This window comes from Hevea brasiliensis, chromosome 15, assembly GCF_030052815.1.
Source record: "Hevea brasiliensis isolate MT/VB/25A 57/8 chromosome 15, ASM3005281v1, whole genome shotgun sequence".
Classification (NCBI taxonomy): domain Eukaryota; kingdom Viridiplantae; phylum Streptophyta; class Magnoliopsida; order Malpighiales; family Euphorbiaceae; genus Hevea; species Hevea brasiliensis.
In genome coordinates, this window is record NC_079507.1 from 60,776,543 (window position 1) to 60,792,055 (window position 15,513).

Here is a 15,513-nt window from a genome sequence, read left to right on the forward strand (position 1 = left end):
GTTTTTTTAGAAGTTGTTTTATTCAAAATTATTTTTCGTTTTAAGAAAATTAAAGAATATTAATTAATTTTTTTCAACTATTTTTACAATTTTTTAAAATCCATCTTTTCACTTTTCTCACTATCCTTTGATTAATTAAGAAAGATAACAATTTAGTCAAATTAAATAATATTTTATTATAATTTAAGTAATTTAATCATTTTTTTAATCACAATATAAAAACACAGATAAAAATAAATGGAAGAAGTATAATTCAATACTTCCAATTAAATGGTGATTCTAATTTATAAATTTAAACTTAATTGACTCTCGCTGTCAATTTGAGAGAACAAATTGACGTTTATTGCATTTTGCCACTGACATTGAAGATGTTTCCATGCAGGCAGATAGACGTCTGCCTCATTTATTCACGGTTTTGGTGACATTGTTAGAGACACTAATGATACCTCAGGGTCATGTGTTTCCTCTGGATGAGGAAAAAAATTGTGTTTTGCTGGGTTTGCTTGGTTTCAAATCAAGTTTATTCTGTTCCTCTATGCACGTTTGAGTTAGTAGAATACAGTTATCTCCCGACACTGACCACCTCTCACCAGCGATCTCTCTACATGCCGAAGTGATCTGCAGCAAAATCTTTAATATCGATGATGAAAAGGGATACCTCACCATTTGCTGTAAAATATAATTAGTATGGGAAGATTAACTCATTGTCAAAGTTTCAGATTTTCCATGTTAGGAGACAAGCCAACAAAGAAGCTAATTGGGTTGTAAAATCCTCTCTCATTTACCTTGCTCTTGGGTGGTTTCCCTTTCCTCTGATTGATGCTCTCTTTCGTATCTCATTAAACCCTTTCATAAGTGAGATTGACCCACAAATCGCTATGCTTTCATTTAATCCTCAAAACGGTCAGAGTACAATGTAAAACAAAACAAATCAAAATAACAAGAAATGGAAGCATTCAGCTGCCCTTGTAGCAAGCATCATCCATTAATATAATACTAACATCTAAAACCGGAAATATGAGAACTCCCTTTGCTTCTCTCTTATTATTTAAGAAGGGATCTTGTTAGATGTTCACGGGCAGTGGCCAGTGCTTGAGTTAATGTCTGCAAAAGAAAAACATAACTTTAGTTCATATTGTGGCAAGGGTTATCCCTTCAACTACCCTTCAATATGTATGTAAGTAAAGCGGTTCTTGTAAGTTACAAAACCTGCTCGGATAATGGAGCTCCAGCATCCATGCTATTACTTGCTACCTTCCCCGCTATGAGATTTGCATCAGTTTCCAGAATTATTCTGAAAAATTATGAAAAGTTAACATTAACACGGTAAGAGAGGCTTCTCTAGGAACTGAAGAGTTTAACAAGAGCCAACACTGCCCAGAACCTGGGCAAATACCTTTCTGTATTGCATCAGAATTCATACATCTGTATCTTTAAGATGACTACGACACTTCAGTAAAATAAATTTATGAATATTTACCAGAAAATACATATGAAACAGATTATTACAAGTTTAGTCAGATTACAGAGAGCTCACCATTTAAACTTATTTGTATTCAAACAAAACATACATTTAACCTTGGCCGCAAAATTTAGAATATCTTTGTGATCGCTTAGAATTTTCATCAAGGCAAAGGTTCTTCATGCCCAAAACTTGCAAGAAAACGTACAAATTTACCATACTTAATGTTCCACTGTTTTGAATTTCAAATTCAGTAAATAAAAGGACACATTTCCATAAAATAAAGATAGTTCGATGAAGCACACAATATATTCATGTAGAAGCATGCTCATACCCGCCATCAACAATTTCATCAAGGCATAACAGAATGAGATCTAGATTCTCAAGTGCCTCTTTCTTGTCCACGTTGCCTCTAAAAAAATGAATGATTTAAAAATGGGTCAAATTCAATGAATAGAAAGGGCGATAATTATGTAGACACTAGACAGTATTTAACTGTATGAAAGGATGTGATAATAAGGCTATCGGAAAAACCTTAGGAGAAGACCAACAGCATCAAAAAATCCCTGAAGAACTGTGGCTAAGATGAGCTCATTTTCATCTTCACCTCCAGTAACAAAAAAGTGAAGATCTTGAACAAACTTGTAAACAATAATGTTATTCTCAAGCATTGTTATCTCCGCTGCAAATGAAGTAGCAACATATTAAAATGAAAGGAGTGAGAATCACAGGGTAAAGAAAACATGCAAGAAGAACAAATTATCATATGTACTTCATCAACAAAGAGATGTCATTTTACAAAGTAGAATGAACAATCCCAAAAAACTTCTACAAATCCTAGAATGTGATATGCCTACATTCAAAATTAAACAATCTGATTACTGAACTTTTTTCATAATTTTCTTTGTTCCCACCCCAGCTCCCCCAATACCAGGGGAAAAAGAATCCTCAATACTGTCACCATAACAGATTAACCATATAAGACCACCCTCATGAGATTACAGAGTACTGAAGGAGCAGAGCAAAGAGAATGACATTTACCCTCTAAAATTGACACTAACTGGCCAGATGATGGAATGCCACAGCAAACCCCACATAAATATATCATAGATAGAGAATGCGCACTTGATCAAATGAATTCTATGACACAGATACACAACCAGACAACACAAAGAAAATATCACAATGCAAATAGCCTACCCTCAGTGCGGGCATTAGTCCTCTGAGTTTTGGCAAATACAACTTTCTCATAAGCTTCCTTGGCATTGTTTGTTGGCCAATCATCTGAATAGTACTTAACAGCTACACGTTTTCCTTCAGAATCCAAAAGAAGGATATTTTTTATGGAAGGGCACGACTCCTGCGAACAACATTGCATTAAAAGAATTAAAACATCTCAAACAACCCATTATCTTAGGTGGCCCATCACATGCATCAATGATCTGTCACTTAGGAAAATTTTAAGTAAAACCAAAGGCTATTATTCCTAATAAAATACCAATTAAATCCAATATTTTAGATCATAGAAATAATCTCAAGATTCAAAGAGTGCAATTAATTAGTTATAATACTAGGATCTGCGCTCCACATGTAGAATTCAATCACAAAACCACTTAACAAGTTTAGATCCATACTACAGGCATTAAAACAAGAACTAAGCGAGTGTAGCACAGAATTGATCTTGAAACGGCAGTGAAGGTAACGTAAAACGTCCAATGACAAAATGAAAAAGAAAAACCCTTCAATTTTGCAGAAACGAAATTCATAAGTTCTCTGTCGTAATTGTAAAAACCATGTTACACAATAGCAATGCAGATGTTGCTGAGAGAGAGAGATGCACTGACCATGTTGTTTGGCGAATTTTGACGGAAAATCGTCTGCGGAATTTCTGAGAAATTCTGTCAGATCAACCAGATCCAGGTCTAGTCGTCTAGACAAAAGTATGGATAGTGGTATTTGCTTAAGCCTCACTGTGTTTTTGTGTATTCTCACATTTGACCCAATATTTTATTTATTTACTGCAACTGCTTTTCTCAGTTTTAAAGAAAATTCCCCTCCACCCTGCTTTTCCTTAACTCTTCTCCCTTATTTGTATTATTATTATTATTATTATTATGCAGAAGGATTGAATTTTTCTTCTTTTTAAGTTTTAAATAAATATTTCAAATTCAAGTATGTAGTTTATAAATATTTGTCATTTATAATTAAACTCAAATCTATATAATAAATTCTCATTCTCCCTTCCTTAAATTATGGTTATACGTAACTTTTGTTTGTATACAAAAGTTGTTTTTGGAGATTGGAATTAATGGTAAGGGCATTGAATGGAAAGACTTGCCCTTCATATGCTTATGTTGTGTTGGCTCAACTTTAGCAATAACTCTTAGTGTCCCAATTAAGAATGTGTCCATGAGAAATAGATCTAGATAGGAGAAGGGGCAACTCGTGGGGTTCGTTGTTGGCTTTATCCAACTCATAAGACTTGGAGATGGCTAAGAATTTGGTCATCATCAACCTCCATAGCTTCCGTGTTGGCTCTCATGATCCCTACTCTAATTTTTTGTTGGATTTATTGTTTTTTGGCCGACCCTGGTGGTTTGGTTGGAGACTACAGCCAATGTGTGGTGGTCCCAACCTTGCATGGCTACTGTATTGGGAGAGACGCTCGACTGAATGTATTATGGCGGGCGGTGTGATTCTTGGACCTGGATCTTCTAAACCGGGTTGAGCACACAGCTAATAGCCTAGATTTCTAATGTGGTTTGGGCTTTAGGATTTGTTTGGGAAAAATTCTAGGTTGTTTTAGGATCCACTTGCACTTTGGGTTATAGGCTTTCAATATAAGATAGTGTACTCTAAATGTCCATTTTAGGGCCTCTATCAATAAAACCTTATAATCTCTGGAAAAAAAAAATGTGCTACATGACAAATAAATTTTTACACAAAATAATTATTTTTTATTAATATAAATAAATTTCCGACTAAAAAAAAATTTTATTCTGAATTTTTTATTATAATTTAAATTTTAAAAGTTTATTTAAAATTTTTAAATCAATGTTAAAATTTAACTAAATTTATTTTAATAATAATTTATAAAATATATTAAATTATTAATTATAATATATATTAACTGGAAATGAATAATAATATATCATTTAAAATTTGATTTGATCTCAATTTACATTTAAATTTTCAAAAAAAAAAAAACATTTAAATTCGTAATTTTTTTCTTATCTAAACTTTGATTAGTTTTTTCTCTTTTTAATGAGATTATAATTGTATAAGTAATAACATTGCTTGACTGGCATAGTTATAACTTTCGTTCCGACTTATGTGCTGCTTAAAAGATACGAACCGCTCAATAGAGCAGATAGCTAATCAGAGCTTCCAGATTAACCGATGACTCGGTTGTTACTGCCACCTCTGCTCTTTCTGTCCAGACCTCAGGTGTTCTCCACTTCCTCCTCCTCATCTCCCTCCCTCTGTGTGTGTGTGTGCGTGTATGAGCGCGCGCGTGCTCTGTGATAGCTTTCTGTTGATATAATTTCAGGTGCCACCAGCATCTCTATTCAAAAGCCAAAGAGGACATGGATGGTACTTCCTTGATAACCCCATCTTCGATTCTTGGCTTTAATTCATTGTCTTTCTATTTATTCTTGGCTTATTTAGAGATGACCCAATTGTTATTGCTGTCTATTTTGATTGTATTTTGTTACGTTGCATGTTCATGTTCTTTTGAAAATGAAAAATTAATTCGGAGAAGAGGAGGGTAAAATAGATAATGGATGGTTGTTATTAGCTTATTCAATACCAAGTTCCGGTATCTGTTTGTATTTATGCTTAACTTGCATTGTTGCTCAAGTTTTGAACAACGAATATATTATATATAATTTTCCATACAGATCTAATATAAAGATCCCACTCAACAAAATACTCGGTCATAACTTTTGGTACCTGATTTTTTGGGTATTGTGCATGGATAGTGTTTCCTCCTTTGATAGCTTCGTTGTATATTTTATGATTTTGGCATCATATATTTTGGTTTGGATTGCAACTATACTGGCTCAGTATGAAGGTTTTGATATATCTTGATTTTCTTTTCTTTGTTTAAGCATATAATAAAATGATATATATAGTTTATCCCATCATCCTTTTTCTCAAAGAATTTTATAGTGTGAAGATGAACATTTGCTTGCATACAGCTCCGGTAATCGTGTGAAAGAGATACTTTGGGATCGTGTGGGAGTGTCATCAAATAGGAACTCATGTAGAACTTTTTGCACTGGCAGAGGTGCGTGATGACCTTTGATTAATTCATTATACGAGTTAAATGTGAACCTATCACCTTTGTACAAATTGTATTATGCTTTTACGATTAGTTCTTGGTACCACACTATTTTGGCATTTATTTGTAAGAGAATTCATGTCACTACAGTTGTCCCAAGTCAGGAGCAGGGCTAAGTAGTGCAAACTTGTATAAGAGGCTTTCAATGTAAGAAGCCCTTCCCACCACCCCACCAAAACCATTGCTCCTCAAATATGTAACCTCACATGGTCATATAACCATGCTACTTCTCATGCCATGATTGTTCATTAAACTTATGCCATGTTGGGGGGTGGTAGTGTGGAAGTTGAAATTTCTGTTGACATAAATCTCGTGATTCTCTGAGAAACTGCTAAGAAACATATGATTAGTCTAGCAACACATGATTGATATTTGGTTTGGCAATGCCATGCATATGCATAACTTGCTAAATGTGATTCTTCAGTTAAGAACACCATATGTGATGCAATCTTAGAAATCTGACTACCATTAGATAGCTTGGTTGGTAGAAGTTTTACTTGGGCAGTTAGTCTCATGATGCAATTTTAGTATTGTAGCTTAATGTAGCTGTTGTTTCAAATATGTAACCACACATGCACATATAAGCATGCTACTTTTCATGTGATGTTTGATCATTAAACTTATGCCATGTTAGGTGGTGGTTCTGTGGAAGTTGAAATTCCTGTTATGACATAAATCTCATGATTCTCTGAGAAACTGCTAAGAAACAAATGATTAGTCTAGCAACACATATTTTTGGTTTGGCAATACTATGCATATTCATAGCATGCTAAATGTGATTCTTCAGTTAATAGCTCCCTATGTGATGAAATCTTAGAAATCTGAATACCATTAGATTGCTTGGTTGCTAGAAGTTTACTTGGGCAGTTAGTCTCATGATGCAATCTTAGTTTTGTAGCTCACTGTAGCTGTTTCTATTTTTTCCCATCCTCTGGCTTTATATACCTTTCTTGGGTACAAAAATGTAATGTTGGAGATGGTTTTGTACCTATAATCAAGCCATCAAGCCATGTATCATGATGCTTAAGTTTTATTTGTTTAAAATATAGTTCAGACTTGTGCCTAACTTTAACTTAACCAATTAACAAAGAAAAATTAATTTGAATAATAATTTTATTTAATAATTGCATTTTTATTAAAATAATTGTTTTCCTATTCCATTAATGTTTATTTTTTAGTTATTCATAAAAATATTGAATAGCATAGTTTTAATAATGTCTTTATAAAATTGATTTGTTAAATATGCATTTTGATCGTCCCACTAACCTTCAAACCAAGCTTAAAGGTTTTTGAGATTATTCATTAAAATGAATTAAGCTAAACTTTAGGCTCATGTTTGGTTTGTCTTAACTAATGAGCTTGAAAGAGAATTTTAAAAGTCAAGCTCTATATCTTGGTTCATTTTTCAGCCTGAGGAGGGGAAGGATGCCTCTTCTCTGCTGACCCCAGCCCCACCTTTTTTTTGTCGCGTACAGGATTGGATGCTTAGCTGTTTAATCAAGCTCATAACTCTTGCCCATCATCTAAATCCCAAGTGTTCAATTATCTCTCACCTTCCACACAACTCTTTGATAGCCTGTTAATATAATTTAAGTGATAAAAGCAAAGCACTAATAGTCAAAACACTTAAGTAGGACAATGAGCAAAAAATTCAAGAGTTGAAGGAAAGAAAGAAAACCTGTGATTTCTAATATATGGTTTGTTTATCAAAGAGTTTCTGGCCATCATGGGCTTCTGATGCCAATCAGATAGTAACTAGTTTTATCATACAACAAATTACCTGTGCGGCAGGTCAATCTTGTTGTCTAATGTTGTTTTGTTATGATGTTAGATTTGGCTGCTAAGAAGTGTGTACCATGCAACTCAAAGGATTTGCGGCCTATGAAAGAAGAAAGCGCAACTGAAATGATGTCAAAGGTTTGTGTTCTAATTTATGCTTTCTGTTTGCCTATAACATGTTGTTCTTAGATGGTAAATTTTTTAGGTTGGCGGGTGGAATTTGGTGAAAGAAGATGGTACACTGAAGCTGCATCGATCATGGAAAGTAAAGAGTTTCACCAAAGGGTTGGATTTATTTCAGCTAGTAGGGAATGTTGCTGAAACAGAAGGTATTTATTCCTTCTCTGAGTATATGGTATCAATGGTGCGTCTTTTTACAAGAAAATTTTGGTCCATCACATTATTTTGGTCAATGCAGGTCATCATCCAGATCTTCATCTTGTTGGTTGGAACAATGTAAAAATTGAGATATGGACTCATGCAGTTGGTAAGAGCTTCTTACAAATCACATGACTCATGTAGGAGGTTAATTTAAGACCTAGTCCAGCCTTCTTTCCCTCTTATTACCTAAGCCAAGTCGTAAGAATATTTTCCTCCTTTCTTGTTATACTTCATTCTAGCGGTATCCCTTTTTCATTTTCCATGAAATAAATCAAGGGCATTAACAATGAATAAATTGTGTTGCCAAGCATGTAAATTTCCATTTTGAAAGAACTTATGATGGACGTTAAACTTTCAAAGATCCAGGAAGAAATCTTTCAACCCCAATGTCAGGGTTGCACCTTCATCTGTTATCTCCCCTGCCTGCCTACAACATCACCCACCACTCCCCTCTCCCAACCCCCACACTGGCACCTTTTCCACCTTGTGGGGGTGGCTCTGTGTTTGAAAAAGGTGTACACTTCTAATATGACCCCTACAATTTAATTTTTTAAATTCCAAAGCTTATATTTTCAATCAATATGTTTCTTCTATGCAAAGATGCTATTTTATATTTCTCTTTTTGCATAGTTGCTTTTCTTCCATTGCAAATGTAGGTTGCACAATAATTCGTCGCAAATAACTTTTTTGTGTCTGCTATTTTCCACTGCCCATAGATAAGATCCTCTATCATCACCCAGGAAATTATAACTTGAGGGGGGGAAGAAATAGTGAAAAATTGTAGCTCGCACTCTAATGAACCGTGAAAGACATAATGAGAAATTGCATGGATGTTTCTCAGAATCAGTAATCTTTGAAACTTTTACATCTGCAGAGATTATTCTTCTTATCCCTGTTGACTCTCAGAAGAATTTTTTAGGTCTAAAATGCTTAGCTAGCTATTGTCTATTTCTTGTCATGTTACCTTTCAGTAAATTCTTTATTGAAATGGCTTTGAAAATTAGGTTCCTTTTGCTTCTTAAGACAAGCTTGTAAAGGCCATTTGGCAAGTTGATACTGTTGAACTTATACCCAGTTTTCTATTATTTTTTCTCCTCTTGAAAATAGGGCTGTGAAGAAAAGTTGGGCAAAAATTATGTGAAATAGCTATTCAATTATTGAAGTGCTTGGCTTTGTTGCATGCTAATGGTTGAAGCCATACCTGAATTTGCCCAACCAATCAGTGTAATTAGCCTAATGGCTTGAAGTTGAATGTAATATAATCCATAGGATAGTCACATTAGAAGTTATCAAATTTTTGTGCATGCACCTATTCTTTTCCCCCCTTTCCTATTGTTTACTGCATCGAGAACAGAATTCTCAGCATGCTCTGTGCTTGCACAGGTGGACTAACAGAAAATGACTTCATACTTGCTGCCAAAATCAATGGGCTTGATCTGCACCACCTACTGAGAAAGAAGACTGCTACTTGAGAGGTTGATATGAATTTTGCAAGATCTGGAAATGATATGATTGTCTTCCATACATGGAGTAAAGGACTATGCATGGCAAACCAAATGCAGGCGTTCAGTTTTCGTTTTGTTTTTCTTCCAATAGATTGTGCCTGGATATCTGTATAAATACTTCTTTTTTTAATCTTAATTTTCGACTCGTTACAAGCATAATGTCTGCTACTTGCAGCATAAGCTGATCTTAATGATTAAAGTCACAGCACAAGTTCAGAGGGTCTTGGTAACTTGAGAATTTGCAGCAAGGATTTCGTTATTGTATATTTGCCTTATTTTGAAGCTTCAGGCTGGTCTTGAGTGCTAAAAGGTGTCCATCTCTCGACTTTCAAATGGTATCTTTATCTTCCCAATCTCACCTTAAGATTGTACCCATTGGTGATTAACCCCTTTTTAAAAATGATAAAATTATTGGTTAACCTTGGTCCATTTTGAAGCCCTTGGTTTTGTTCTCATGTTGTGGTGACTATCCTGTATATATAATGTTGTAAGGGTTTTTGCAGTCGCTTGGACGAATTCTCACCGAAGTGGGAAAAGTGAGAGTCGCCACTTTAATTTTGAAGGTAATTAAAGAAAACCATTTGTAAAAATAAATTAAAAATCACTTCGAAAATAGAGATTCTAGGTTCGGGGTCTGTATACGGGTGGGGAAGGTGTTAGGCATCCCACCTCGTCCCTCAATAAGGGTAAGCAGATTTAATGTTGTGCTTTTTATAAATTGAAATTGATAATTAGGGGGTTGGAATGATGATGTTAATCCTTTGCATGGATAAAAGAAATATTTGATATTTCACTATTTAGGGTTACCTAAGAATACGAGCACATGAAATGACCATTCAGTGAGTAATTGTTGTGTAATGGACTTTTGTTGGAGGGTTAATTCACATATTGAAGTTGTGACGTTTTGATTTGGATTTAAGTTAAAGAGAATTCGGGTAAAAACTCTCTCCCGATCTCTTAATGTATTCGGTTTAAAATTTAAGCGGGAGATTTCGGATAAGAACTCTTCTCCGATCTCTACATATTTTATTAAGATTTTGGCCGAGAATTCGTGTAAGAACTCTCCCTCGATCTCTTAATACTGTTTAAAATTTAAGCAGGAGATTTCGGATAAGAACTCTCCTCCGATCTCCACATGTTTTATTAAGGTTTTGGTCGAGAATTCGGGTAAGGACTCTCCCCCGATATCTTAGAGTATTTTGTTTAAAATTTAAGCTGGAGATTTCAGATAAGAACTCTCCTCCAATCTCCACATATTTTATTAAGGTTTTGGTCGAGAATTCGGGTAAAAACTCTTCCCCGATCTCTTATAGTATTATGTTTAAAGTTTAAGCAGGAGATTTCGGATAAGAACTCTCCTCCGATCTCCACATATTTTATTAAGATTTTGATCGAGAATTCGGGTAAGAACTCTCCCCTGATCTCTTTGTGTTAAGGATTTTGATTGAGAACTCGGGTAAGAACTCTCCACCGGTCTCTTTAATTTATTGCGTTTAAACTGAGCTTGGGTAAGAACTCTCCCCCAAACTCTTAATGTGTTTATTAGAATGACGTTTAGTAAGAACTTGGGACTAAGGATTTTGGTAAAAGGTTCTTCTTGACCCCTTTTTGTGGGAATGAAGTAACGAGGACACAAGAGACCCGTGTACAGCTTTTCCTAGCCTACGAGACCTTATAACTAGATAGTGGACGAAAGACTGAACTTCTTGCCGATCTTCCGCATTATCGCTTTATTAAAACTCTTTGATTAGTAATATCCGATCTCTTTTTAGTCGCTAGTTCGGGATCCGATCTTATCTCGATTCCCGATCTATTATATCATCACCTAGGCTCGTTCCATGGCCCAACCTCATAACTTACTTGTTTGACCTATTCTTGTTTCCAACCTATCCAACTTATGCTACACCTATCTTCCTTTGTCATTTTTGTTTTTTTTTTAGACCGAAAACTCTCATGTTGAAATACCCCTGCCTATATTCTTTTGAGTATTTACAAGTTGCCTATGACTGAACGTCTACTCTCGAAGGAAATGAAAACTAAATGATGATAAATGGAATTTGCGAATGAAATAAAAGAAAACACAGGAAATAACTATTGGCCTAGATAATCTATTTTGAGATTTAATGCGACTGGATATAAAAGAAATTTCAAAAGAAAATTAGAGAAAACAAAAAGGATGTTCAACATAATAACAGTTTAGGCACTTACCTGTGGGAAATTGGGGAGACAGATGAGTTGACTCCGGAATCTACAAATCTTGTAGGGATGAAAGTTGACGGCCGAAGGACTCGAACTTACCCGTAGTAATGGAAATAGGTCAGAACGAAGTTGAACTCTGAAGGTAATGCCAGATACTAAAACGGTGGGAATGAGGTGATATGAAGATGGTTGCACAGAAACTGAAAATGGAAGTTTCAGGACTTAGAAGTCCTTTTAGTGAAATACTTAAGAAAACTGGTTTCTAAAGTTTCTCAACATTTCGAAAGCTCAGAATGGCAAGTAGCAAGACTGAATCAAATTTTAGAGTCTTTCCACTATAATCACCACCTTCTTGTTTTTCGTCCGTCCCCTCTACAGTGTTGCATGTAGGTATTTATAAGGAACGGGTGCCCATAATGAAAGGTCAGGATCTTGCCAGGGGGAGACGGAGGGTTTAGATTCAAAAGGATATAATCTGATGTCTGAGAATTAAAGAGAATCAAAATGGAGGGCCCGGATTCCGTTCAGAATATCTATCCTTTCTGTTCTTAATCCAACGGCTCGGGGTCTTGCCTTACAAAATGGATCTAAAGGCTAGGAATAAAAAGTGCTGAACCTGTCGTCTGCTTTTTGATCTGAGGGCTCTGGATCCATCCTTACGATTGTGATCAACGGTGGAGATCGAAATGTACAGGACTGCTTTAACTGTTCTAGCGTCTGGCAGCTAGGTGAGCGTCCTTGCAAATGAGATGTGTGGTGAGGATCTGATCACGCCTGTGATATTTTAACTAACTCAAATCTGACGATGGAGAGAGTTAGTGGAAAGTTCGGACCGGAAGTTACTTAACCCTTCGGCGCTTTCCGATCTCTATAGGTCGCCTTCTGTATTATCATGACCATCCCTTTTTTCGATCTCTATCTCTTACATCAGGTCCCTTTTTTTTTCGATCTCTCTTATTCCGATCTTTCCTCTTTATCTGACTTGCATTGGTCAACGCAATAAATTCTTCAGTTACCGATGCATCCGTTTCGGGTTTTGTATGCTATAAATGCCAAGGCCCTATATATATGCAACAATAGGAAATCACCTTCACACTTCACTTTTCCTTTTCAGTTTATTTTCAATGCACCCCTTCCCCAATTCTAGCTTTTCTGGTGAGAATTCTAATTATGATGGCCCTTTTGATCTTTTTCTGACTATTTCCTTCGCCCCTCACCTGAAAATTTATGATCCCGGCAATCGGAGAGCTATGGGAACGTCACCTAATGACAGTGAGGGAACCAAACTAATTTACCGATCAAGACCAAAAGTGACGGCTGTGCCGATCTCTAATCTGTCTATCGATATAATCCGTAGACCGATCTCAGACAAGAGGACTGCTAATTTCAATCTTAATGTCGGTGACCGCCTCTTAAACTTCATTTGGCTCCCAACCATATCGGGCGTCCCGACTGCAGCTCGGTTCTGGTCAATGACATCGGCGATGACTCCACTCAATATCATGAGAGTCATAGTCACCCTATCTGAGCTGCATATCTATCCAACATTTGTAGCTGGCTTTCTGATCAAACACACCTTTTGATTCAGCCACAAGACTAGGCTTTGACATAGGCCTGCATTCTGGGCCTCACAGTAGTCTTAAGCTAGGTTGAATGTGGTACTGATTTTGAGAGATCGCCCAAATGATGTAATCTGATCTTTTGAGATCGCCCAAATGATGTAATCCGATCTTTTGGAAATAAAATGAAATTTTATTTGAATGTTTTTGTTTTGTTATTGCATTGGTTATTTTTCCGATCTCTGATAAGTATATCCGATCTAATCCCTAGACGAATCGTTATTCGGCGATCAGCAGGTTTGGAAATTTATTTAATTTGATGACCTTAGTTAACTGATCTCATTTATCCAATTTTTATTATGTTTCTAGAACCTTCTTTGTGTCATGTCAAGGAGATGGCTTGGTTCCGCTAACCGATACGCCGCTTAGGACTTCGTGAGCATTTAATGCTCAGACGAGCATAAATAAGGGAGAGGTGACTCATTTGCTCCCTTATGTCATTTCAGAGCTTCCCCTAGCAATTTCAACATTTCCTCTCGTTTTCTAAAGTTTTCAGGCACCGATTATACTCCGGTAAGGATTTTGATCTTTCTTTAGTTAATTTTCTTTTTGTTTTATGAAAATGAGCAGTACTGAGGGTCAGAGAGCTGCAAGCCCGCCTTCCGTCCAATTTTCGTGGACCTCGGAAGAAGGCGATGTGATCAGATCAGGCGGACGATCCAGCACGGCCATCGTTCCTGTTATTGGTCCTACTACCAAACTGAAATGAGGAACCTCTTCAAGAAGGGAAAACCTGCCAGTTGATGAGCTACCATCCGTCCTGAGAGAAACCGATCTCCAATCCATAAGTCAGGAGTACAATCTGCGGATCGACTCCTTTGAACTGATCAAATGCCATTACGACTTTCGGGCTGATCACTTCTTTGAAGAAGCCGATCTCATCATAGTATACGAAAAGCAGCTGAAGGCCAAGCTCCGTTTTCCCTTGGATGAATTTTACAAGGTCGTCCTAAAGTTTCACATCTCGGTAGCTCAAGTGCATCTAAACTCCTGGCGGACTTTAGTAGCCTTCAGGGACCTCTGTCGAGCCAAGAGACTGGAGCCAACGGCTAAAGTCTTTGTCGAGCTGCATAGGCTTGCCCGAAGGAAGGATGACGAATTCTGGTTCTTTCAGGCAAAGCCGAACTGCGCACTTTTTACCGATCTCCCTTCCTCGCTAAAGAACTGGAAGGATCGATTTTTCATCCTTAGGATTAAGGATCGAAACAGCTTCGAAGGGATCCCACGTAATTGGAATTATTTGGTCCCCCAACTCCCTAAGAAGCTCGCCTTAAATAAGGACGAAGATGCCATGGTGAAAGAGTTAAAGACTCAGGCATCCACCCACAAGTTCTCGTGCTTAGATGCGGTTATGGCCGAACTGAAGTGGTGGATGATGCGGCTGATCACTGACGAAGACTACAAGCTTCAGCTCTCTGACCACGGACCCGGAATAATCCATATCTCTAGCCTCTAAATCTTAGCGAACTCACTGACTTCTTTTTTATGCAGGTATGCCGGGTGGTGATGCTTCTAAGGAGAGCTGCAAGCGAAAGAGGAAGGTATCCCGAAAGGTACGGGCGATGAAGGAGGCTACTGCTACTGCTGCTCAGACACCTCATCGAGATTTGGTAGAAATACCGAGCTCTCCTCCTCGACCTCAAAAGCAGTCGGTCTCTGAAGTAGAGGTCGCCATTTCTCCACCTTGGCAAATTTAATGTCCGCTTCCTCCGCCTCCTCCGATCTCTTCCAATGTGGAAGGGGAGTCTTTTGGCCCTACTGTTAGGACGCTTTCCCGGGGAGCTCAACTCCTCATCCAATCACTAGAAAGGAACCGTTCCACCCAAGGGAATCCTAGGCTCGCCAAAGTCATGGGCGCCTCCATCTACATCTAAGAAGATCAGAACAGATTAGCAGAGGAGAGTATCGACGTTATTTTGACTCAAACAATGAGTTTGGGCTTAGAGGCTATTACAAATCAACATGTGATCAGAGAAAAAGCCCACGCCTTAAGGAGGGAGATTCTTAAGGCGGTCCAGGATGCCTCAGCTGCAAAGGCTCAGCTCTCCACTGCCAATGATTACATCGTCCAGCTGGAAGATCGGGTGAAACATTGCGAAGAGAGGATAGCTGAGGTGGAGTGGGAACTTGAAGTCTCCCAAGCTGGTCGATCTATCGATCTTGCTCGTTTTGCTGAAGAGCTTCGGGCGAAGGAGGAGGAGCTCCAGGCCAAGGAGAAGGAGA

General features: G+C 37.2%; 2 protein-coding genes across 3 annotated transcripts; one reads left to right on the plus strand and one right to left on the minus strand.

Annotated features, from left to right (window-relative positions):
• Positions 1-861: 861 nt before the first annotated feature.
• Positions 862-3,472, minus strand: LOC110661848 (coatomer subunit zeta-1). 2 transcript variants are annotated; one of them, XM_021820628.2, is made up of 6 exons: positions 3,307-3,472; positions 2,663-2,822; positions 1,997-2,144; positions 1,797-1,874; positions 1,210-1,294; positions 862-1,104 (listed from the first exon to the last, which is right to left on the minus strand). In XM_021820628.2, exons 1-6 carry the CDS (start codon positions 3,307-3,309, stop codon positions 1,045-1,047), a joined length of 534 nt encoding a protein of 177 aa, XP_021676320.1. In that variant the 5' UTR covers positions 3,310-3,472; the 3' UTR covers positions 862-1,044. The 2 variants fall into 2 exon arrangements, with proteins under 2 accessions (XP_021676320.1, XP_057992801.1); XM_058136818.1 differs by lacking the exon at positions 3,307-3,472 and adding an exon at positions 3,097-3,252.
• Positions 3,473-4,754: 1,282 nt separating this feature from the next.
• LOC110661850 (pterin-4-alpha-carbinolamine dehydratase 2, mitochondrial) lies at positions 4,755-9,694 on the plus strand. Its single transcript, XM_021820630.2, has 7 exons — positions 4,755-4,909; positions 5,013-5,056; positions 5,665-5,753; positions 7,639-7,724; positions 7,792-7,915; positions 8,005-8,073; positions 9,351-9,694. Exons 1-7 carry the CDS (start codon positions 4,862-4,864, stop codon positions 9,437-9,439), a joined length of 549 nt encoding a protein of 182 aa, XP_021676322.1. The 5' UTR covers positions 4,755-4,861; the 3' UTR covers positions 9,440-9,694.
• Positions 9,695-15,513: the final 5,819 nt, after the last annotated feature.

Excerpts from the sequence above, each read along its gene's own strand:
- LOC110661848 (XM_058136818.1), bottom strand. The coding sequence starts at position 3,228 with ATGAATTTCGTTTCTGCAAAATTGAAGGGTTTTTCTTTTTCATTTTGT. Across the intron at positions 2,145-2,662 it reads GACTAATGCCCGCACTGAGG|CGGAGATAACAATGCTTGAG; the intron begins GTAGGCTATTTG and ends CTTCATTTGCAG. Across the intron at positions 1,295-1,796 it reads GATGAAATTGTTGATGGCGG|AATAATTCTGGAAACTGATG; the intron begins GTATGAGCATGC and ends ATAATTTTTCAG.
- LOC110661850 (XM_021820630.2), top strand. The coding sequence starts at position 4,862 with ATGACTCGGTTGTTACTGCCACCTCTGCTCTTTCTGTCCAGACCTCAG. Across the intron at positions 7,725-7,791 it reads CAACTGAAATGATGTCAAAG|GTTGGCGGGTGGAATTTGGT; the intron begins GTTTGTGTTCTA and ends TAAATTTTTTAG. Across the intron at positions 8,074-9,350 it reads GATATGGACTCATGCAGTTG|GTGGACTAACAGAAAATGAC; the intron begins GTAAGAGCTTCT and ends GTGCTTGCACAG.